The 24,241-nt window shown below is 37.8% G+C and overlaps 1 protein-coding gene across 1 annotated transcript in view; it reads right to left on the bottom strand.

Moving 5' to 3' along the window:
• PARD3 (par-3 family cell polarity regulator) overlaps positions 1–24,241 on the bottom strand; it is a 388,174-nt gene that overhangs the window by 182,921 nt on the left and 181,012 nt on the right. The window contains exons 9-13 of the mRNA XM_026048772.1: positions 15,641–15,766; positions 14,091–14,473; positions 4,526–4,665; positions 3,808–3,936; positions 24–62 (exon numbers count right to left, since the gene is read on the bottom strand). Coding sequence (XP_025904557.1) covers positions 24–62; positions 3,808–3,936; positions 4,526–4,665; positions 14,091–14,473; positions 15,641–15,766 — 817 coding nt within the window. The remainder of the gene's footprint in view (positions 1–23; positions 63–3,807; positions 3,937–4,525; positions 4,666–14,090; positions 14,474–15,640; positions 15,767–24,241) is intronic.

The raw sequence follows: 24,241 nt of genomic DNA, 5'->3' as shown, positions 1-24,241 counted from the left end.
TATGGAAAAGACAAAGCTCTTACCGTTTCCTTTGGAATTTGTGACTGGCTTTGTTCTGCATTCTAAAGGAAGTAAAAAAAATAAATAAGAACACGGCTACACACGACATAGACTATCTATCAGCAGAGGGATATACAGAGAGCTCTAATTCGGATGTGAAGAGGCAACAGAAGAATGGAGCTAGTTATGCTCCCTGATCCAAGCCTCTCTAAATTAGCACTAAGGGAGAGGTGAACAAAGATAATTTCTGGTAATCTTAGGCCAGAGCACCTGACTTCCCTCATTCCAAGCAGGTGGCTACCTGACCAAGGAAGAATCAAAACTGCACCCTTTTCCAGCTGGTGGAAAGTCCTCGCTCATGCGTGTTATTCCCTTTCTCTTCTGCTTTGAAGTATTCAAAGAATTACTTCAGCAGTCGAGGTGAATCCTCCCAAATATTTTAAACAAGTACCTATTTTCAAAAAAGAAAAAAAATCKCATTTTAAGGATTGCCCTTCTGAACTCACTTGGATGAACCAGAACCACCAAATCCTGATGTTCCAGGACAGGKGAGGTGCTTTCAGGCCATCACAACTGGGACTTTCCTGTTCCCTGTGTTCCTTCCTCACTTACGTAGCACTTAAGGTCACCCATTGAAATCCTTTCTGTGTCGCATGTGAATGGAGACACATGTACGGATTTTTTTCTCTTCCAAATTCAGGTTAAACCACATTAAATCTCCTTTAGACACCCAGATGCCACCTTGCTGCTGGTCGGGATGGTCAGCAATTTCTTCCCCTCTCCCTGGGCCAAAATTAGAAGCCAGGTTTTACAGAACTTTTTCTGCTTTGGGCTCTTTTGTGGTGGGATAAGGACAGAAATGTTGTGGCAAGTACTAACATAAATATCCAGTTAGCTTTAACCTACAGTCAAAACCAGTAAAAGAGGAAGCAGTAAATACCAGGAACTTATAAAGGACCTACATGTAAAACTGGACATAGTGACTTGAAAGAAAAACGACACTAACTCTACAAGCAAGTTTCTCCTTGACRATATTGAGACTTGCTCAAAAGCTAAACAATTTGCATCAATTCTTCTGATGAATTTACAAAGTACTATCAGGTTCTATAAAAATCCTTCACAATAAAGAGTAAGTTATGCTTGAAAAGTCATGCGAGTAATCCTCATTCCTTCCATGAAGGAGGTTGGGGAGGATGTTTAAGAAACAACCTACTTCTCACACTGACGAGGACAAACCCTAATGCATTAATTTTGGGGCATTAGGTAACCCTGGAAGCAATAAAATGCCTGGTATTCCAGACAAGCATCATCATTCCTCCAGAGCTCACTCCTTAGAGTTGCATCCTGCCATATTTTCAGGCTCCCTGTATCCATACTTTATTCACTTTTACCAAGACCTGTAGCATAGAAGCTGCTGCACAGAATTGTGATTCTCCTTATCACACGCTCTAACCTAACAACRCGAACTACAAAGACCCCAGAGTTACCCACATGGGATCAGGTTAACAGTCCCTTACGTTTCATTTACAACTGCACATTTTCCCATGTCCTTTCCAGACAGCGGTGTCAAAATACATTAAAGACCTTAAGCTTCATGACTTCCCTGAATGTTTATTTTCTTCATTTTACTTATGAGGAAAACCAAGGATAAATAACATTTCCAAAGTCACTCAGCAACCCAAAACATAAAATCTAAACACCTGTTTTATTTGGATTATTAACTAATGTTGGCAAATATAAGCATTTTTAATACTGACTGCTCCTCAGCACAGAATATGAGGTCCTGTACTTCAACAAATGAATAATATCAAACAAGATTATTTTTAAGGATATATTTTGGAGACATATCTCATTATGTTAATGTTTAAGCACACAGCTGTAGAAGATGTGATAGAAATACGGGAAGGATGCAAAGCTAAATTGTTACTAAATGGTCAGAGAAGSTCTACAAGTGACCAAGTTGAACTGACATGATTTCAGATCATTCCCCTTTCCTCCTCCAATTTGTTTTTTAAACGTAGAATTAGTTAAAGCCAATGACAGGAGCTTTTTTTTTTTTAGATTAGCTCTTCTCAGAGAGGGAAACACAGCCGTYACGCTGGGTTGCAGTTCAACAGTTTCCCCAGCACTTCTGCTGCTGCTCTCTGACAGCGGAGCAGCCCTAGCATTTCCTCACACCAGAATGCAGACAGATCCTTAGGCAAGAGAGGATCGTCGCACGCACGTGCACTGCCAGACCCTCCCAGTGTTCCTGCTTAATGGGAACTCCTGCAGTTTGCACCAGTTCAGATCTACCCCTCGCACTACGGAGTGTGTAGTGCCCACCTACCACTCGACATGCGCGAGATCCAGCTTCCCTGCACTCCTGTGTGCCAAATAACTGGGAAAGCAGCACCTGAGCAGCAGCAGGGAGGCTACTGAGGCCAAACGCATTTAAAGGGGTCAATTTGCCACTATTTTTTAAACTAAACCCAGTGCTACTACAATTAAGTCTATTCTGTATTCATGTCATATCATTGTTTAGAAGATATTAGTACATTAGTATAATTTATGCTTCCTCATTATAATGTAGAAATAATATACACAAAATTAGGCCATTTTCTTCTAAGTTTATTTMGAAAACTTAAAAAGCATTTTCATTCACCTTTATGTAAGATACCAATACTGTGAAAATTACATTATAGGAGCTTATAAACAGATTGCTTTCACAGTTGCAGCCTTAAAGTAGAGAACAGTATGACTTCATGTTGTTCATTTCTATTCACTTTATGACATCTTTCATTTAAATGTATCAATATCTGAAGTCATGTTCCAAGAGCATTAAGCTAAATGTGCAGTTCATTTGCATCATTCCCTGCCACTTTGACTTATAAAGTTTAATTGCAGTTTGGAAAAATAAAGACTAACTATCTTGAAATGTTCAAACAAAAAATCATTCTTTTTGCATTCAAACATGAATACCAAAGAGAAATGAAGCAATCTATTCATCACACTAAATGTCACTTATATTTGTCTATCTTCTCACAATAAAGCAGCCAAATAATTTATTTTAGAGCTATATATAGCTATGAGGATACAAATAATAAATAACTCCAGCAGTTTAATAGAGTACAGAACAAAGTAAGACTGCTACATTCACAGTCTACCTTTTCATAACAGAAATTATCTTGAATAATTATCAGGGAAATATCTGTATACACTATGCAAGTGGAACAGGTACAGTATGAAACATCATTTTTTCCCATTTCATATAAATTCCTCAGAAACATTCTCTGAATTACCCTGCTAAATTAATAACTGCAGGATTTCCATTCCATAGAGAGACTGCATTTATATTCAAACAAGAACTATTATTTCTTGTATATTCCACTTTTTCATAGTTATTCCCATACCCTCTTTTGGCATAATATTAAATGTTCTAAAATATTTTGATGAGCAGGTAGTGGGATAAATGGCAAGTTTACAAACACAGATTTGCTCATGTGAAAGATATGAAATAATTTACTTGTCTGCTCTGCATGCATCCAAAGTCCATCAGATAACTTCTTCTATAATAAGCATTTTAACTCAAAATAGATTCAGACTGCTTTTAAAACTCTCATTCATACATTTTAAACCAATATTTAATTCCAATACCAGCTCTTAAAGAGAAAAAAAAGCATTTGTGTAAAACGTTCTAAATAAAGCAAAGTAGCCTTTTGTTTTCTTGCATTCAATTCTGACCACGCACATTTACTAGCGGGTGACAAGATCAAATCATTTGCTCACAACCATCTAAATCTCTTAGCTGCTCTCTACTTTACGCACCAGTTCCCTTGGGTGGAATGTTTCTTCCTGGCGAAAAATCAGGAGGCTGACGGTCCCTCCCATCTTGGTGCTCCTCAGCAAGGACACGACTTCTTCCTGAGTTTTTCCTGTCAAATCAACTCCGTTCACCTGTGCCAAAGGAAATGTTAGAAAATGCTAAGACTGCAAAAAGTAGACACCAACACGGAAAAGTCTTGTGAATTTTATAGGACTTGTGAATTTTATAGGACTGAAATAGGAAGGCAGGAAGATTTCTGCTCTGCTCCTGTCACAGGGAAATTTAGCCCCACGAGGATGCCCTCCCTTCAGGAGGGAAGTGGCCGTGATCCTCAGCAGCAGCAGCCTCCTCTTGCATCATGCCTTTAAGTTAACTCACTGAACCTCTCACACTATTAGCAATACTTCCAGTCATTTCTGGTCTGGCACTTGGTGCTGATTTAATATATTAGGTAACRATTACTCTGCTTCAACTTATTCCTCAGCAGCGAAGCAAAAATATTGCACAAAAWCACATAAGGATATTTAAACTTCTTGTTTCATAATACACCTGAGTCTTGTTCTTTAAACAGCTACCTTCTGCAGCTGCACAACCCTTAATCTGCTACCCCAAAAAAGGGAGAAACACTTTCCTATAATATAAACTATTAAGAGTTGTTGGAAATTAGCTATTCTTTTGGCTTAAGCCAAAATAGAGAAACAGCATGTAACATTTCATCACCTCAATTAATCGGTCTCCAGCTTTTAGTCTCCCATCTTGAATAGCTGCACCTCTTGGAAGGATGTTTTTCACATAAATTGGAGCAGAGCCACCAATTGGGACATCTCTTGAAGTAATGCTAAATCCCAAGCCCTCTGTACCTGTGCAAGAATATAGAATATTACTTGTTAAAATGCAAAATATAATATTAAATGAAATATATAATACAAAAATAACATGTAATACAAAAATAACATGTAATATAAAAATAACATTTTGTATTAGATATTAATTTTATCCAGAAGAATATGTATCTCACTAAAAAAAAAAATCCATGAGAACACATGTATATGAGGTAAGAGTTACTGCATGGCAAAACAAACACACATACATATACATATACATATATATTGCATATATATGTGTGTCTGTGTGTGTGTGTGCATATATATATATATATATATATATATATAAAATATATCTGAAGCACTGACTCCTGGCACAAGCAGCTCAGCAGGCCTTCCTTGTAACCTGCTGTTCTGACAATTTCCAAGTCACTGCCATATTTCCAACTTTCTATTTAAATAAGATGAATGACAAGGAACCAGAACAAAGCACGCACGATATCCCATCCCTGCCTTCCCCCTTGTCAATCCGGATATTGTCAATATTCCTTTCCTCTCTCTCGCGACACCCAGCAAAGCCGTCGAGCTGATGCTGTTGGCCAGGGGGGTTTGTCAGCCCSCTCTGGCCACGGGCAGGTGACGGATACACCCGGAGTTCAGTGGTCTCATTTCTTCTGCTGCAGGAGACCCCAGCTGGGTTGGTGTCTCCAGCTCCTGGGCCCTGCGGGTGGTCCCCTTGGGGTCCTCCCCAGCTTGCACCCATCACCCGCTGCCCGCCAGGCTGCTCGGCAGGGTGCAAGGCCAGGCTGGCACCTTGCACTCATGTTCTACATGCCRCTGTGCTTCCAGGGGACTACGCTGAACTAAGACTAACTGAAGCAAAAACAGAAGAAATACAGACTGYACATGGCAAATGAGGCTTGCTTTCATTTTGAAGACATTATGCTCTGTTATGGGTTGCAGGTTACTGACTGTATTTCAACAACTCTACCAGACACAAACGCAAAGGACAAAACGAAGTCTTTCCTCCCACACCGAAACCTCATTTGCGGCCTCTTTGATGCAACTTATCCAGCATTACCTGCCATCTTTGAAACTCCATGTTGAAGCTGCCAACACCACACACTGTTTACAGGGCACTGAGGCCCATTTACATGGGTGAAAAGCAGAGAGCTGTTGCGTGGCACGTTACAGGGCAGCACCAACAGCATCTCACAGCCACCTTCGGGAGATGCCCACAGTTCACCAGCTAGATACACACATCCCAACCTAGATTTAATCCGACTTACTTGGGCGACCTTTAGCTGGGATTTGGTGATATAAATTCCAGGAGCATAGCTATGATCCCTGGAAGTTGCACAACTTATCCTTGTGCATAAAATCTCAGGGACAGGCAGCGGCTGAGCTTTTATGCAAAAGCACTTACTTAGCTTGGGTCTCAGGGAAGCTGAACGTGTCCTGTGTGAAAGATGCACAACTGCAGAATTACTGGAGCTTAAAGTTTCAGTTGACTTGTGTCCTATAATCCATCCCCTAAATTCATTTGCTAAATCTACTTTTTCACACATGCAAAAAGGAAGTAAGATTCTTACAACATCAATATTAGTTTACATACAGATTTCAGAGATCTCCACAATTACATCTGACCAAAACATTTAAATAGCAAGATGGTGATCACAAGAAGAAATAAGCTGACACAGGAGGCAGTGAGGGATGGGTGGATTGTTGCTTTTTTAAGTTTTTGTATTGGGAGTAGGTAATCCTCATGTGTCGAATGCAGAGCAAGCGCACGCAGCTCATACTGTTCAGCAGTTTTGGATTAATTCCTCTAGGCTATCAGGAGGYAACTTCTCTTCCTCAAATCTGCAACAGTCAAGACAGCTAAAAAAGTGATATTTGAACCTGAAGGGCTTCACCCACTTTCAGGCTAAATGAAATTCATCAGGGCTACTGCACAAAGATGCAAAAATTAGTCAATATCCTAATATCCCCATGCTAGTTTGGAGACCTCATAATTTTAAAGACATCTCAAGCAGTCMTACAGCTCTTTAATTCCTTGCAAGAAACGAGAAAGAGTGTAAAAAAAATTTAGTCATATCTTGACTTCTTTTTATAGCATTTATCTTTTCATATTTTAGGTATCAATGTTGACTATTGCTCTCTCAATACCCATTTCATCCATAAAATGAAGCAATATCAGAATTTGAATGCATGCCCAGGACAACATTTCATTATTAATATGCCCGATATGCACAGCCTGATTAGGGTGTCATTACAGGTGTGCGGTTCTTACACTCCACTTTCAAACCCTGAGGGAAAAACAGAAGTTGAAACGTTCATATTACAAATGCTCACAGGATATAAAGTTGKACTATGGCATTTTATGCTGTCAAATCTTGAGAAAGCCCTTTCCAAAGCCTGCAGAATTCTGCAAATCCACAGTGGCGGATTCCATATATTAGCAGAATAAAATTTTAATCTACTTGTTTCTGTAGAAAGAGAGTGCCTAGACTAAGCTATATTTTGCTGCACTGCTTTGTACAGCTGGTTTTATACTTTGAAACAACTTTCGGATGTCATTTTCCTCTCATTTTTTTCACTGCTTCATTTTACTGTTATTACACTATAGTTGCCCTTAACTGTATAACACAACTTCATCAACCCCCATGCTCMTTGCATATTACTTAGGAGTTGGCAAGATTTGAAAATAAGAGACACATTCAGTTGAGGCCAAAAATATATACCACTGTGGCTGGATCAACTTGATGCTTTTTTTTTCTTTTTTTAAGCTACTTCTTTTTATACATATAACTAAGTCAGTTATGCATACTCCACGTTTCAACTGTCCTGTCAAAAGAAATGTCTATTACATCTTAATACCTCCCCTTTACAAAAATATTTTTAGTTCTTATGGTGTAAAAGTGTACATTATAATAAGGAGGGAACTATGCAAACATACTGTAGACTCCCCTGATATCCCTGATTTACACTAAAAGAAGCCTTTAATACAGCTTCAGAAACTGGAGAAACACTCAGAACCAGAAAAGAAACAGAGAAAGGAAGAATTTTCATCTTTTTGAAAATACAGGCATTATCCCTCTGAAAGAATAGGAGCTTCAGTTTTTAATGTCTAGGTTATCTGAGCTATATTCAACTTAACCCCTTACAGATTTTGAAAAGAAAGAGAGTAGAAAACATCTCTTCCTCCCTCTACAGCTGTCATCTCTGACAATAATCAAATTGTGATAATAACATTTAAAAATTACCCACTAATTGGTGTAATTCAAATTCTTAGGCTTCTTTTGATAAACCAGCAGCTCTCTTGACAAGTCAGAGCTCCCTTTTTCTCCGGAAGGCAATGCCAAAAACACTTGCAAAGGTCACATTACCCTAGGGAGCTTAGCCAGCTCTGAACTGCAGGCAAAACAGTTCTAGGTGAATGAAATGGGTAGCTTCAATAGTACAGGCACTATGTTGGACAAACAGACAGGAGGCAAATTTGATTTTTCAGCTGCTATTTGAGGGGGAAGTCAGTTCTAGTTGCACTAAGACAGGAAAAAAATCTTCACAAGGTTTAATTAAATATACATTCAAATGAACACCATTGTCTTAGCTCGAATCAGCCTGATCATAAAATGACAGAACGTTAAAGGAATTTTTATATCTTGCTAGAGACAGCCAGCTTTGCTGTCATCTCCCAGAGAAGAAGGGTTTAATTTCTCCCTGACGTCTTCATGACTGCAGAAGGCACAGGACCAGGGCAAAGCTCCTGCCTTTCCAAGGCTCTTCTGCATTCACAGATGTGCTCTCCTCAGCCAGCATCAAATGCAGGTCTAAATTTCAGGAGCAAAATGTGCCATGGGAGGAAATACTGCCAGAACACATGAGAGGACAGAAGCATCACTACCGCACTGCTTGGTGAATTGTCAGTGGATTTTTTTCAGAGCAAAAGTGAGTGTTAGATACATTTTAAAATACGCATTTTTACACACTAAGAAATGTCACAAAGATGACAACTGCTCTTATTTAAAAGGAAGTATAGAAGGAAGAATTTGCAATTGGTCAGAAGACCAGCAGAGATCTTGCGAGTCACACACGTGCCAGAGTCCTTTGACTAAAGCTGAACATATGCTACCGAATCACTAGCCCTCCAGAACTTCCCCTGCTTTAGACTTAAGGCAAATGTGATGCAAAATCTTTATTTTGAGCATTGTAAGGAAGAGTTGAAGTGCAGCCCATTTCAGGACTGTGCCAGCCATGGTTGACACAAGGCTCAGTTGTGTCTCCAGTCACACAGACTCAGGGCCCACAGCCCAGCAGTGATGGGGGCAAAATGAAAAGTCAGATCATTGCTAGACAGAATACAAAACCCATTTTGCCTGCATGGCTTCTTTTGACCTCTGCGTTGCTTTTAGGTAGGAGTTAACCCACCACCTAATTATAAACCTGATTGTTTGTGCAGTGCATTTGCTAGCCATCTATCTACGTTTCCATTTTCTCTCCCTGCTTGAGAACGATAACAAAATAAGCTCCCGCAAGGAGTGTTCTTTACAGCTCTGCATCTGATTAATTTCCCTCCAGTTTTGTCTTCTGGGAGTRAAAAAAGGGCTAGTTACTGGATAGCGAGTTAATTACATTGATCACAGAACTCCTTCAGATCCCGATTTGATATTTAAACACATTAACCCTTTTAAAGAAAGAGAATAGCTGAGACTCAAGCACGGAGTGACCTGCACTCCCTAAATTTATGCAGATTAACTGTCATTAAAACCCTATCTTAAGACTAACTCTTCCCCAGATTGTCCCTCCTATCTGGCTCCTCCCAGGATGTGCAGGCAAACAAGCATTGCTTCATGGGCTTTGACGAGACACATTCCTCTCCATTAGTTTAGAGACCCAATAAGGAACATCTGAAGGACCCACAGCAGCAGCTGCTCCTGATATTTGTCTTACAATTACCTCTCCTTCAGGAGTGCAAGCAAAGCTTCAAATGAATCATGCTCTTCCAGCTCCCCTAACTTAAGAATGTGCAGACAGATGAGTTCTCAAGTACTTTGTACAAATCTCCCTAAATTAAAAAAAAAAAAAATTCTCACCTCTAAAACCACGTAAAATGTTTGGTGACCAGACAGACACGCACTGTATTTGTCAGTATTCCATGTAACAGAAGTAGAGAATATTTCAGATCTACACAAAGAAAATCCACACAGGCAAATAAAAGACTGTTTAGGGAAGGTCTAGGCCCTTTTTTTCAGTATGAAGGATGAAGAGCACAGCTTCCCTCTCCTGGCAAGCAGGGCGCACACATAAACTGCTTGTGACACAAAGCAGCTTAAACAACTGAGCTACAAAATAAAATAAATGCTTATAGTGACAGCATTAGACTAGGAAAATATCCAGAATATGGAGAGACATAACATTAAAATAAAGCTAAGTAGAAGGACCACACACCCTGTGACAGTAATTAGAGCAGATATGCTCCTTTCATGCCTTTCCAATTCCTGCTTTTGCACAACAGAATATTTCTTAGGATCCATGTACAGAGGGTTTATTGCTGAAATAATTACCCAGCTGCTTTAGCCTAGAAAAGGCTTTTCTGTTGGAGTGGACTGCATGCAAGAGCTGAACTGAAGAACTACCCTGGTCATAGTGGGGAGCTTTCATTACTTACCAGCCTTACCTGCTTTCAAAGCTTACCGCTCACTCTAGACACGGTCTGAGAAGTTATTTGTAGTGGGCTTATTTAAGCCCCCTAAGCTCCAAACTCATGCAAGGGCAGGTGGAGTGAACGTTCATGCAAATGCCCAAACACTAAACCCTGCTGCTCAGGCGTCTATGAAATTTCTGCTGCCACTTGCACGGTCCAGGAAAATTACTTGCACGGCCACTTTCTACGCAGTTGTGTGACTGGGAACATCTTTTTTTCTCTAAGCAGTGCTCGTACCTCTCAGTAAAATCTTTGACTTGGCCAATAAAAGCATTCTCCCCCTTCTGCTATAGCCTGCTAATAAATAGCTATCAGAAGTGTTTTCTTAAAACTAGAGAGATCAAATGATGCATTTTTCTTTTCTCTAGTGGCTAATAATGCCCAAAATGATTTGCTTCATGCTTGACTCAGATTTGCTCCTTATTTTTCAAGGTCACTTAAGCAATTAAGGGATCTACAAGTTTCATTTCAAAAGTGACAAACATCCCTCCTGCATCTCAACGGGAATTTTAATGACTGTTTTTAAGAGATTGTTTCAATCACTTCAAAAGAAATTTTAAAYAAAAGTTTAAAATGTCAGTTCCAAGTCTGTCTCAAAAATCTGTATGGAGAAAACAAGAGAGTAGGATGAAAAATGCATGTAAATCTGTACACTGTAGGTACATGCTGGCAGATATCCTACTGATACTTTACGGTCTTATGTGCTCTACTACATAAAGAAGTTAACCCAAGTTGGTGCACATAAACTGTCCATATCTGTGCTTTAGTCTGAACTGTAACTGTAATTCAATGTAATAATAATAATAAAAATAAATAAATAAATAAATAAATAACACTCTGGGAATGAACTACTGCAGATGAGATCAAAATTTGTCCTAAGAGACCGCGTGATATGAAGGGGCTTTCTTTTCCCTACATATTAGCTATGAAGAATTTTATTTATTTATTTATACTTACTGTGTATTGGCTTACACCAGAATATACATAAATACAGCCTGGCTGTCATTTCTTCTGCTATCTTAATTTGTGTGAAATATTAAGCTGAACTGTTATACAGCCCTAATAGCATTAGAATATCAGTAATAACCCCTACATCTATATGCTAGAAGTTCAGGCCCTGACCTTTAAGGAAAGATAAACAGATATCCATTTTCATTTAGAAAAGCCAGCAAACATTCCGCATTGACTGAAACATATGACTGACCTTCTCTTCTGACTTTATTAAACAGCTAAATCCTATGAAAGTTCAGGTTATTTTAAAATGCCAAAACAGCAGTAAATATTAAGAAATCATAATTATGGAAGCACATTCTATAGGGCTGTCCTACCATGCCATTTTATATAATACAGCTCATGCAATATACAGAAGGTTTAATAAATTAGCTGTAATAAAGAAGGTCTGCGTGTCCTGAAGAAGCAGTTCTCATATATTACATCCTTAACCAGGATGCAGCCGTTAAATCAAAAGTGAATTTCAAGATGAAGCCCTCCATGTTGTGTGCCATAATGTATCCCACAAGGATTTTTTAATCTAATGATAGTAATTGATGAAATAATTGCTCTACATTAGCTACAAAGAAAGCACATTTGTTAAGTTTCTATAAAGTCTGTATATTAACCCATTCTTCATTAGAAATAATCAAAGACCAACAATGTCCCCTGTTGCACCTACATGTATAACGAACTGCTTGGGGTTCTGCTTCATTTGTTGCTTCCCAAGTGAATTCTTGGAGGAATCAAATGAAAGTCAAAATGGGAGAACAGGTCTCTTTCCAGAGTGGAGATTAATAAATGAAAGACAACGATAAAAAGGAATCTGTTTTATGCAACATAAAACATTACCATGCATAAAATACAGTATGATAAATAACTTTAATAGCCTTACAGAGAAAGAAAGGAATTATTTATCATACTGAGCTAGGTCCCATCTCTGGCTATTACTCGCATATAAGTAGTCTGCTAGGAGCAAATAACCCCYGCAAGATTCCCAAACATATTCTAGATAACAAAGCTTTTATTACTGTAAGAACCATCCAAGTTCCTTGGTGCAAACTAGGCATTAAAGGTCTCAAAGAGTATAGCTAACATGCATTAGCTGGTCTTGCATGCATGGTCGCCTAACATGAAGGCCAAACTACCTTAAAGAAGGAAGGGGAGTGTTTAAGAAACAGGATCTGGTGTAAAATTTTATATATATATATATGTATATATACACACATATATATACATATATATATACACACCCACACACACACACACACACACACATATATATACATATATATATATGCCTCAGGGATGCTTCCAAAGGCTTCCAGTAGACACAAAAAATAGATGGAGAGCACTGCCTGTGATGAGCACATATCTGAGCACATATTTGTAAACACGGTGATTCCTTACTCAGCCAATAATGAAAAGTTTTTCCAAGCAGGTTTGATTTGAGCTGATGGCCTCAAGTAATTCTTGAAGGAGCATCAGCAACAGAAGCAAACTGTCAGCTCAACCTTATGTCATCCAAGTTTGTAGAGCTTAAAATTCAGTAACCAGAAAGAAGCAATCTGGTGGTTCATGTGAAGTTCATGGAATAGAAAGCATAAGGATAATGTGACAAGCAGCCTGGTACCCACAAAACCGTGTAAAATCTCTAACATTCAATGCAYTGCCTGCCATATCTTTCGAGAAGAAAGTTAATTAAGAAAAATTATTAACACGAAGCAAATACCATTTCCTAGATGGAAAGTATACTGAGTTCATGAATACCATCACACTGGTAGTTTTTTGCTGTGTAATGTAAATGCGACTTTTGTTCCTAAAGATTAAAGTGTATCTAACCTTAAGCATGCTCATTTTTATTTCACAGGGCTTAGAGCATGTATGCTTCTTTAAAAAGTAATTTACCAAGAGCTAGAAACACTCATATCTAAAATAAAAGTCATTCCACAATACTTTGAAGTATCTTAAAAGGATCTAGATAGTAACAACATAAAAATACCAAATCTTCTCACAGAGGGCATTTAACACATCATTAAAATTCCATAGATGTATCAAATGCATCTACAAGTAYGATATACATCCAAACCAGATGTTAGGATAAGCAGCACACACTGCTTTCTTCTCTGTCCTTAAACAGTCTCTCACTCACGTTCAAATTACTTAGCATAATGCCCAAGATAGGAAATACTAGATTACACCTCAATTGTTCAGTCAATAATTTCACCCCTCAATAGATTTAATAAATTAAAAAAAAAAAAAAAAAAAAAATTTTGTTCAAAGTTGGGAAGTCTAGTTTACCAGATGGATCCGGCATACTTTTTAAGTGTTAAGATAAACCCACAGTTACTAAGTTTGAGAAGTCCTGACAGCTTCAAATTGCAGAATATAGACCATTCTGGCTTATTTATGGTTTATATAGTTCTTCCATCACCGGGCCTTGGCAACAGCATTTGYTGTAATGAAGGCATTTTATCAGTTAAAGGATAGCAAGAAACAACCAGAGCACTCCCTGGAATAGCTGCATGCTGGCACACACAGAACACATGATTCTCGAGCACAAGGGACTGCTGCGTGGGCAACCCCACCGTTTGGTTTTAGAACGCATGAGTGGCACGAGCGTTTCAAATACCAACCCCTCAAATCCTTCAGGCTTTTRCAAACCAACATGCATAATGCAACAGAACTGTATGCATGTCTCTCTGCTCTACATGTTCACCATATACAAAGAACTACTGCGATACACRAAGAGCTACTGCCTTACCTTTTCTCAGTTGTATACTGAGTCTCTTCCCTATCTTTTTGGTGTTGTACCCACTGTTGGCAGTGGAGGCGAGAACTTTCTGAGGTGACGGTACCAGGCCCGACGGTGGCTTCCCTGATGAATTCACACTATGAGGTAGCTGCGAGTAGGAGTCTCCCTGATCCGACTGGGTAACCCCTCTAGACATTCTTTGTAACGTGTGAAGTCCAGAATTATTAATACTTTTGCTGTCAGCATACTGAGAATCGGGGCTAAAGCGGTTGGAGTAGTACGTGTTCTTCTCGCTTTGGGAGAGCTGCTCATACTGCTCTTTATTTGCTGCAGGGACCACATGGAACCAAATGATGGGCGCACGCATGGCTTGGCGAAACATATGCTGTGCTCTAGGTTCAAAATGAAGAGAAAATTAGCAAATTAAGGCTGGCAGACTACAAGACATTATAAGCATAATTGCTGATGTTAATTAAGCAACATGAGCTGACAGATACACTGCAGAAACTCAAGCATAACCTATAAAACTTGGATCTGTTCATTAGTCCGCTATGCTTTTTGCTAAGGTTTTTTAGCCGTAGGCCAATACCATGGGTAAATATGCTTAACAACTAATATTCCAGATACTGTACTCTGAAAAGTGACAATTTTAACCCTAGTAATGAAATGCATACAGTATTATGGCAGTTAATAAAGTGCATACAGTATTACGGCAGTTAATAAAGTGCCTTGTGTTTTGAATCTTAATAATTAATAGTTCATTTTGATAAGGTAATCACAATAATGGCAGAATTATTACAATASAAACTACATTTTAGCAAAGATTACGTATGTTCTTAACTTGCTGCTGATGCAGTCTTGCAAAGATTTTATCTTATATTTCACTTCATGTATATAAGTAATCCTTCAGAGGACAACATTGAGAAACAGGAACAAAATGCTTAATCCTGCACACATGGACACAGGCTTTAGGTTGTGATCCAAAGCAGACAGAAGTCAATGAGCATTTTCAAAGACGTAACAAATTCAGATTTTTGTCACTTTTAAAAGTACTTCTGATTATTGGGGATTCTACCAAAGTCCAAACATCCACTAAACAAATATTTATAATGCCTGAAAATTATACAGGAAGTTTCTGCTTCTGAGCATATATCACCTTTAGTTCTCACATACATAAAACCAAAAACAGGTTTTAAATATTAAAAATAAAGTCTCTATACTATCTGCATATATCCAGCATGATACACTGAAAGTATACAAGCAAAAATCATGCTGTATTTTCAGGGTAAATAATATACCAGCAAAAGAAAAAAGAATCCATAATGTTCAAAAGCAAGGCAAAACCCAATGAAATGAGAAATCCCTATACTCTAATGACAGCACTTATCCTTTAGTTTTGTAGCTTGACTAATTAAAAGGCACTAACATCTTCAGCATTCCTTTTCCAGAAAGAGCGAATTGAGGAATTTTTTCTTAAATACTTCATTACCTCAAATTAATGAAAGGTGCAGTTGCTAAAGATTAAATATCGCAATATTACATACAGTAAATACACTTACTGTTCAAATCTCCTATTCCGAAGGTCTCCGTCATTAATCCTCACAATACAATCATTCTCACGGAAAAGATTTTCTTGTTCGGCTTTTCCACCTTTCTCCAATCGCTTCACTAACAGCCCCAGGGTTCTGGAACATTAAGATTATAAATGATCACACATCTAACACTTGGCAGTATATAAAATCCTCCTGACTTAATATTTTAATATAATCATTATGAGAAATGAAATTTTAAACTGTCTTTACTTAGGATTTGGATACAAAAAATTTAAATTACTTTTAAGCATTACCTGAATCAARGAAATAAGGACCCTAGCGAAACAAACTTCTCAGTTAAAAGCAAGTGGAGACAGCGTGATGACACCATATCCTGTCTTGCAAAAGTCCTAAATTTGTGAAATGAAGAAGCTGGCTTGAAGCAGCCCTGCATATCTGACAGCCTGCATCTCTCTGATGAGTCAACCAAGAAGCTCAACTTGCAATTTCATTTCTGAATTAGCAGCCAATGCCTCAGGTTTTACTACTGCTTCTGTGCAAGTGAAATGTGGGGTCATCTCACCTAATAATCATCCAGCCTACAGTGGGGGGATGGAGTACACAGGAACTTCATGTGAACCAAATGCATTTTTTGTGAACCTTAGTTTAAGTATTACATGCAAAGCAGTAAAGAAGTTAAAAAATGAAACATTTTTAATTCAGCATACTATCTAAAATGAATCAGCTCAGTAATGTCTGAAAATAATTACTATTTGGCAGCCTCTGTGGAATGAGTTGGTCACTCTGTCTAGTGCAGTGTCATCTTACTGACATTCTCAGAGAGGAAAGGTAAACAAACATTTAACCTAATCTTCCATAATGGTTCCTGAAGAGTGCATTTGCGCTGAGAGGAGCATGGCAAAAGTCAATACTCTTTCTATATCTGAACCAGTTTGAAGGAGTCAATCTTCAAGATCAGTTCTTGCATTAACACAACATTGTCAAAATCACAGCGTTGAAGGTTTTTTTTTTTTTTTTTAAAAAAAGACTTTTTTCAAAAGTCATTCCTAAACATGGTATGGTATKGAAAAAAATCAGATGAATGGCAGATATAAAACCAGATGCAACTTATTAGAAGAAAACTTTCATACCACTTCAGTTCACAAATAGCTCAAAATAAATGAGCAGTCAATGATGCTTAAAAGGACTCCTCAGGCATCTGACAGCTACATATGCACTTGAGCACTTCATCAAATGGGCCAGAAAGGCAAAACTAACTTTAACCTTGTTTTTCTACTTTAAGTTCTACTTTTGCCAATTTATCTCTAACATATGCAAATCATAACAATTTCAAAAAGTAATATATTATTAAATGATAAATAATTTTAGAAGAGAAACAAAAGCTGTCTCCTACAAGCCAGGTGAAAGAGTAGGAGAAATAATTGTATTATTACTTCCACTTTGGAACCTCCTAGTGACATTTCGATATGCTGGAAGGCTCTATACATACAACCAGAACATGGGAAAAGCAACAGAAAGCACCAAGACAACACACAGCATCAAATGGCATCAAACGGAATTTGCTTGAGATGCTGACGCTGAGCTGAGATAATTCTGCTTGCAGCCGAGGCAGGAGGTTTCCCTCACACCTAACACACACCTCGCTCACTGCGGTCACGGTTAATGGGGAAACTGCCCMCTGGAGCAGCCTTGTTGCCCCGAGCGAGGCCTTCGCAGCCGCATTTGGCCCCCGACAGACCTGCAGGCCTCGCAGCAGCCRGGGTGCAGCCCACAGGGCTGGGCCTTAGCTCTGCAGTGAGCAGGACGGGGCCTCCTGCAGAGAAAACAGCGCGCGCCACAAGCAGAGTGTCTCCTCAAAGCTGAGGGACCGCTGCTCTACAAGGCCTTTCGGGAAACACCACCTTGAAACTCCTGCCAGTACTTGCACGGCTCTAATCTTCCCTCTTCTTCACGTTTGGGACACTGCACCCTTTCTAGAATCCTTCCAAAAGTCCAGTATCTCCCACTTAAAAAGTTTTCCTTCCTTAAAGCAAAGATATTTCTTCCAATGCTTCTTCTGATCACTTGGCTAGAGTAACTCCTGCCAAAAAATACCTGGAACTTAGCAGAAGCTCCTTTAAGAAAATGAGCTGAGAAGTAATTATATAGATATTAATTAGTTGCTTTCCTGTTTGCTTTTCCTACAATATTTTAATAGCTTACATGAAAAAAATCCAGAAGTCCCTAGCAGTCCAAGACTAACTTATGATTAAGTTATGCTGTATTTACTGCATTAAAATTAGTTGACAACTATGAAACTAGGCTGTCATAAGAAGAAATGGTACAAAAAAAAAAAGGAAAAAAAAATCCAACCATTTGTCCTTATGTTCACTAAAATAGGGCTTGAACCTCGTCTCAGATTTTTAAAATGTTATGAATAATCACTATGCATAAGTGATGTTTGTTAAGTTGCAACAGACATTGCAATGAACATTTATGAATGGTARGAAAAACACGTAGATATGTGCTGCATTACTGTTTATCAGAAGAGCTTCCAAACAGTTAAAAGGGAAGTTTCACAAATATTTTATGCCTTTTTGACTTCCAAGCTGTTGACTGCCTCTGGGGAGACAATATCTTAAGAGACCCAAAGTGAAGATACTGAAGAAGAGACTTCTAAGAGGGGTGGAAATAAAGCAAGCAAATATAAAAACTGGGGACAGAACATTTGAGAGAAAAGCACTTAGATTYGAGAGGGAAAGGAAAGAATGGCCTCTGCTCTGACTTTTCTTGCACTTCACAGCCAAGGGCCCTCTGATGCCGGGGTGCCTCCCTATAGGGGTCACAGACCAGGTGGGATTTAGGTGGGCACATGTATTTGCACCAACGACTGAGAGCACGTACAGCAAACTGCAGCAGGCCTTTTACTTACATGATTAAATATCAAAAAAAAATCTCTATATACGTATTAGTACAAGTGAGCTATGCCGAATGTTTTTCTAGAAATACTACTTTCTAATATTTCTGATTCTGGTAACTTAAATGAATAACTTGTCAAAGCAAGACATGCCTTTGTGCATGATTTGTTGTTTCTTAACAACAAAAACGGTTAAACTAAATTCTTCTTAAACTTAATTCACACAAGCCATCAAAGCTCATAAAAATTATTAATCCTGTCCCCTGCTAAAATAACATAACACATTTATAAACTATACATCAAAATTGCAAATAATTTCATTAAACAAAGACTACACGTTCCATTAATGCAAGACTGCTCACTTCAGACACAACATATGGTGCTCATGCAGAGCTTGCTTTTTAACAAATGTTAGAACTAGGTTAACCAAGGCACAGAAAGCTAAAATCATGAAGATGGGATTCATGGCTGGGTGAACAGTCTGAAGCAAATTTATCAAATTTGAAGCTAGAATCCTTACATGGCCTTTTTAAAAAAAAAGTGTCAAAGATTACTTTAGACACAATTTCATTGATAGCTTCTGTATATAGTTCTGCATCGTGGTAAATTCTTCTAGATCTTGTAAATATACATCCCTGAAAATTTTAGTAAAAAAAACAAAAATAAAATTACCAAGTTTCCTATGATATTTCTTCAGCCTATTATGGGAACATGCAGGCATATTATGCTATAAATTGCATTATGGGGATTCATGTTTGTTGCTGCAGTGACTGAAGATAAAACAGACTACACCAAATATTGCAAACATTGTGTAGTAACTTTGAAGAATTATTGGATTTTTTCCTCTGCTATGTGCCACCACCATTAATTCTGACAAGTGGAGATGTAGCTCTAGAACAGTTTCAATACTCCACTTTCTACATTTGGAAAACATATTATTTACAAAGTCTGTGGCCTAATCTTGTAAAATATACAAAAGGCAGTGTGTGTATACACACATATGTGTGTGTGGTGTATCTAAATATGACCTTGCAGGATAAAACATACAGCCACAGTTGTCAACAGTATTTGCTTAATCAGGTCAGTTTAAATAAGTCAACATGTTTTGTAAGTTCTTCCAGTACATGCTTTAAAKCATAATTTCTTCAAGAATAGGCTTGTCAACATATCTAAATGCCTCAAATGTCCCCATGAAGCTTTGTAAAACACTATGCAAGTCTGTAACCATGTAGAAAGAATAATTGCAAGTGGAAATTGGCACCTGCACTGTTTTAGACTAATACTAACTGACACGGGCATGGAAGGGGAACAGAATATCAAACCACAGACATCTATCTTTTATTTGTTTTAAATACATAATTGGGAATGTAAACAGCTTAGATTATATTAGCATTTGCACCACTAAATTTCCACAAGGTTCATTAGTCTAATTATACAATTAAAATAAACTCAGCTACATGTGTTAACATTTCAGTTCTAAGTATAAATTAGAACCAATGATAAAACTAGAAACAGGCAGCAAATGTTTTATTGACATCTAAATTGGCTGAGTTAGTCAGAGTAGTTCTTTGAAAATATGAACTCCCCACATGCCACCCAGCTGTATGGATATGATGATAATTTGTCTTAATAAAAACTGACAGTGTAAATACTGCAAGAGTAATAAAAATATTACACTGAACATCTAGAAGATGATGCAGCCATCACTGCCCATTGTATGACTGCACTGAAGTTATTTACCTATTACCTACAAACTAACCGCAATTTAATCACATCAGACAGGGCAGAAAATAACCAATTTAGATATTTATGAAAAGTCACTAATATGAAAAGGCAAAAACTAGTTCAGGGACAAAAATAACAATTGGCTTGAAAGCAGATGTGTAACAGCAGATGTTTCACACAAGCCATTCAATACTGGAAGATCTCTGGAAAGTTCTACCAGAACACAAATGTGGGATAAATCCCATGAGGCAACAGGGTCAGAGTTGGACCTTCTTGAGTTGGAAGGAAAATCAACTTGTTTGTTCAAGTTAAAGGATCATGGCTGGTCAACCCTAAATTGTACATAAAAGAATGTCTATACAYCACTGAACATCATTTACGTCACTGCACTACTGTGGAGGTATTAAAATGCCTTTATCAGCCTTCAAGTCTGAAGTCCAGAAATAATTTCCAGTTTTTGGCAACTGCTTGGCAGCTTTTTGAGTTGGATAATACCTCAAATCAAGTTTCACATACCTTTTAAGAGGGTCAGATCAAACCAAGCAAGCATTCAATGGAAACACCAAGGGAATGGTACATTCACACCTCAGGGAATCTTTGTAAAACGCTTGTCATTTTTTAAACTGTGGCTATATTTGAGGCTTGAAAGGCTGGAAATGTAGGAGAGGAACAAGGGGAGATGCAGATAACACCTACCTGCTGTACAATCAAATAGAGTATCATCTTCAGAATAAAACATAAGTGCAAAAAAAAAAAAAAAAAAAAAAAAAAAAGTGGAATACACGAATCTCAGATAGCTTTGTTTTCTTTGGAACTTAAGCGAAAGAATAAAACTTTTACAGTGAAGCTTGAAGTGATTTATAAACTCTGGAAATTAAAAATCACTTCTATTGAAAGCAAAATAAAATGAGATCTGTAGAACAGAACAATGTATAAACATATTTTTAGCAGAGGGTTTGTGTATATAACATTTTCTACTATCATTTGGTTTGTTTGTTCCTTTTCTTAAATGAAAACTGAAGCTGTAATTCAAGCTCATGAAATGAAAGAAAATTCAGGGTATYATTTTACCCATTCTTCTATGACATCCTTCTTTTTTTTGCCATTTGTTTAGGATGTGCAATATAGAAAAAAAAGGTATTTGTAGTTCATAGGTTTTAGATACACCATTTATCAGGGAATCTGTGTCATGCTTTGGTACAAGGAACAGCAGGCAGAGTCCCACCGTTCTACACAGAAACCCACTGTTCTACATCAAAATAACCTAATACTTATTTTTGCAAGTTCTCTGTGGTGTTTTTCAGATGGATAACCATTTCTTTTTTCTGCTCTGTTTTAATAACACATTGTTCACAGAATAAGGGATTGACGCTAAGAGGTAACTTTYCATAGGTTTAGAGTCTTCTTTCCTTTTGTGTTTTCCTCTCTCTCATTCACTTTCTTCTTTGCTCCTCGAGTTACACTTTTCTGATCACTGTCTATGCTGTCCTCCTTTCTGCTTTCATTTTCATGCCGCCTGCTCTGCTTAGCACTGCATTTATCCTACAGCAAAAATATGCAAGAAGGTTTTGCAAACAAAACTTTTATCTTGACAGCCTCCCTGACCATAAGGTGATGAATATGTACATGCCTCGTCCCTTTTGACAAGGTGAAAAAATTCAGTCGACCATAGCATATGACCAAAAAGCCAGGAAAGGACAGATGAGCTCCCAGTTGCAAAAAAAAAAAAATGACCCCATCTATAAAGAATCAGTAAAACTTTTCCCAGAACTTTGTTTTCCTTCCTCACAACAAATTTATCAGATTTGCCAAGAATCAAATAATTAGCTATCCCCATGAACCTAGCAAAGGTAGGATTAAGTGCCTATTTTCTTCTCAAAATAGGTGAGGAACCAGGAAAAATTAAGGGCTCCAAAGTGATGGTGGATGTATGTTGTTCCCTTTTGACACTGCTAGAAGCACTTGGAAAGAATGTCTTTATTCTCACTGAAAGCATCARGAAAGGAGACGAGAAGCAGTTTGCAGGAGATCAGCCTTGAGCAATGAGCAATCCCTTCCCTCCCACTGCTCCACAGAGACCAYGGGAGAGACCTCCTGGGAAGCATGAGGTGCTCTCTGGCTCTTCTCCACACTTTGAAGGCACAGACCCAGGTGCACCCTGTCCAGCTCAGAGAGATGAGAACCTACAGCAGCTGCCCAGGCTTCCGCAGCTGCTGGGAAGACACTAAAAGTCAACCCAGGTAGGAGGCTGCTGACCCTGCACCCATGCTAATACATAGACATGCCTAAGTATAAGTTGAGGACAACATATACTAATAGTTATACATATACAAATATATAGAGAGAATTTCATATATATATTCATACATATTATATATGAAAATATTATAAAGTACATAATGCATAGTATAAACGTAACCAAAAACTTGTAATCTCAGGATTTAAATAAAGCATAGAAAGTCTTTCATGTTTTATGACATAAGTATTTCAGAATATTTCAGAATATTTCAGAATATTTAAGGTTGGAAGGGACCTCTACAGATCATCTAGTCCAACCTTCCTGCTCAAGCAGGCACACCTASAGCATGTGGCACAGGGTGGCATCCAGGCGGGTTTTGAAGACCTCCAGAGTAGGAGACTCCACARCCTCCCTGGGCAGCCTGTTCCACTGCTCTGTTACCCTAACAGTAAAGAAGTTGCTCCTCACCTGGAGACGGAATTTCTTATACTTCAGCTTGTGGCCATGAGTAGTGTTCTTTTATATATATATAAAAAATATATTATGTATTATATTTTTTTCTGCATTTGTATCTTTTTTCTTTCTTTTTTTTTTTTTTTTTAATGTTCCCATTATGTATAGATAGCATAAGCTTTGCCTGAGACATGACAAGCACACTGGCATTCTGAACACCATACCTGTGTTAAATCCTTATTAAATGTCAAAATATAGATTTAAAAATCAATTTTACTAAACTGAGTAGGCACTTAGTAAGCAGCCAGGTCTCTTTCTTGGCCTTCACACTGGCTAAATCCCAAGTAATTGTATGAACAATCCAACCATTTCCAAGTTTACGAGATTTTCTTTTAAGCGTACGTGTGATAGAGCATTCACTCATGTCTCTTCCATTCCCATGTTGAATTTATTCAATTTCAGGTCACAAATAGAAGAATTTACCACGTTATGTAAGTTCTTAATGCCTTAAGTCCTCAGGAAAAGTTACCTTAAATTCAAAAACTCTCACAATACACATCAGTCTGGCTATCAAAGCATTGTGCTTAAAGCAAACTTCACCAGTAAAGATTTTACACCATGTTTCCCATCCTGGGAAAGTATTTCATGCAGAAGGAAAAACGTACCTCCCTCTGAAAAGACAATATTAATGATATTAACATAGCAAGTGATTCTTGCTTTTAATCACTGAACAGAAATTCCTATCGGATATGTGGACAACTAAGAACACATTACTATTTCGATGTGTCTAAACAAAGATTACTTTCTTAAATTGTGTATTTCTTTCCCTTTTTCTTGAGGCATGTACTTGAGGGTTTCAAATGTAACACTAATTGTTATAAACTGACGGTGGTATTTTTCTGAGATTCTATTAATATTTCAATTAYGGATCCTAAACTGTATGACAGTATTTTAGTAAAGTAAGCATTTTGGATGATGCATTGTTTCCTAATGTAATCCATAAAATATTACTTTAATGCAAATTACTTTCCTTATGCTTTTTTTTAAATTTCAGAAATACCAGACTGGCATATAATGAAATTTAAAATGGGTTCATGTGCTTTGAAAACAGAATTTCTATTACACATCCTGCAATTTTAATGAATTTTGAGCTGTACACAAGGTGTATAAACTTTTTTCCTTTCTCATTTTTTCCTTTCTCAACTAGTAAAGCATCCTTTAAAAAATACAGTACTGCATATAAGGAAAAGTCATAATGCAAGAATTAACACAACTGCAATAAAGCACAGCAAGT

The sequence above is a fragment of the Nothoprocta perdicaria genome, unplaced genomic scaffold, assembly GCF_003342845.1.
Source record: "Nothoprocta perdicaria isolate Ctin4 unplaced genomic scaffold, notPer1 scaffold_57, whole genome shotgun sequence".
In the NCBI taxonomy this organism is placed as follows: Eukaryota; Metazoa; Chordata; class Aves; order Tinamiformes; family Tinamidae; genus Nothoprocta; species Nothoprocta perdicaria.
Note: the sequence above shows the minus strand (reverse complement) of the source record. Positions and strands in the feature narration are given on the sequence as shown.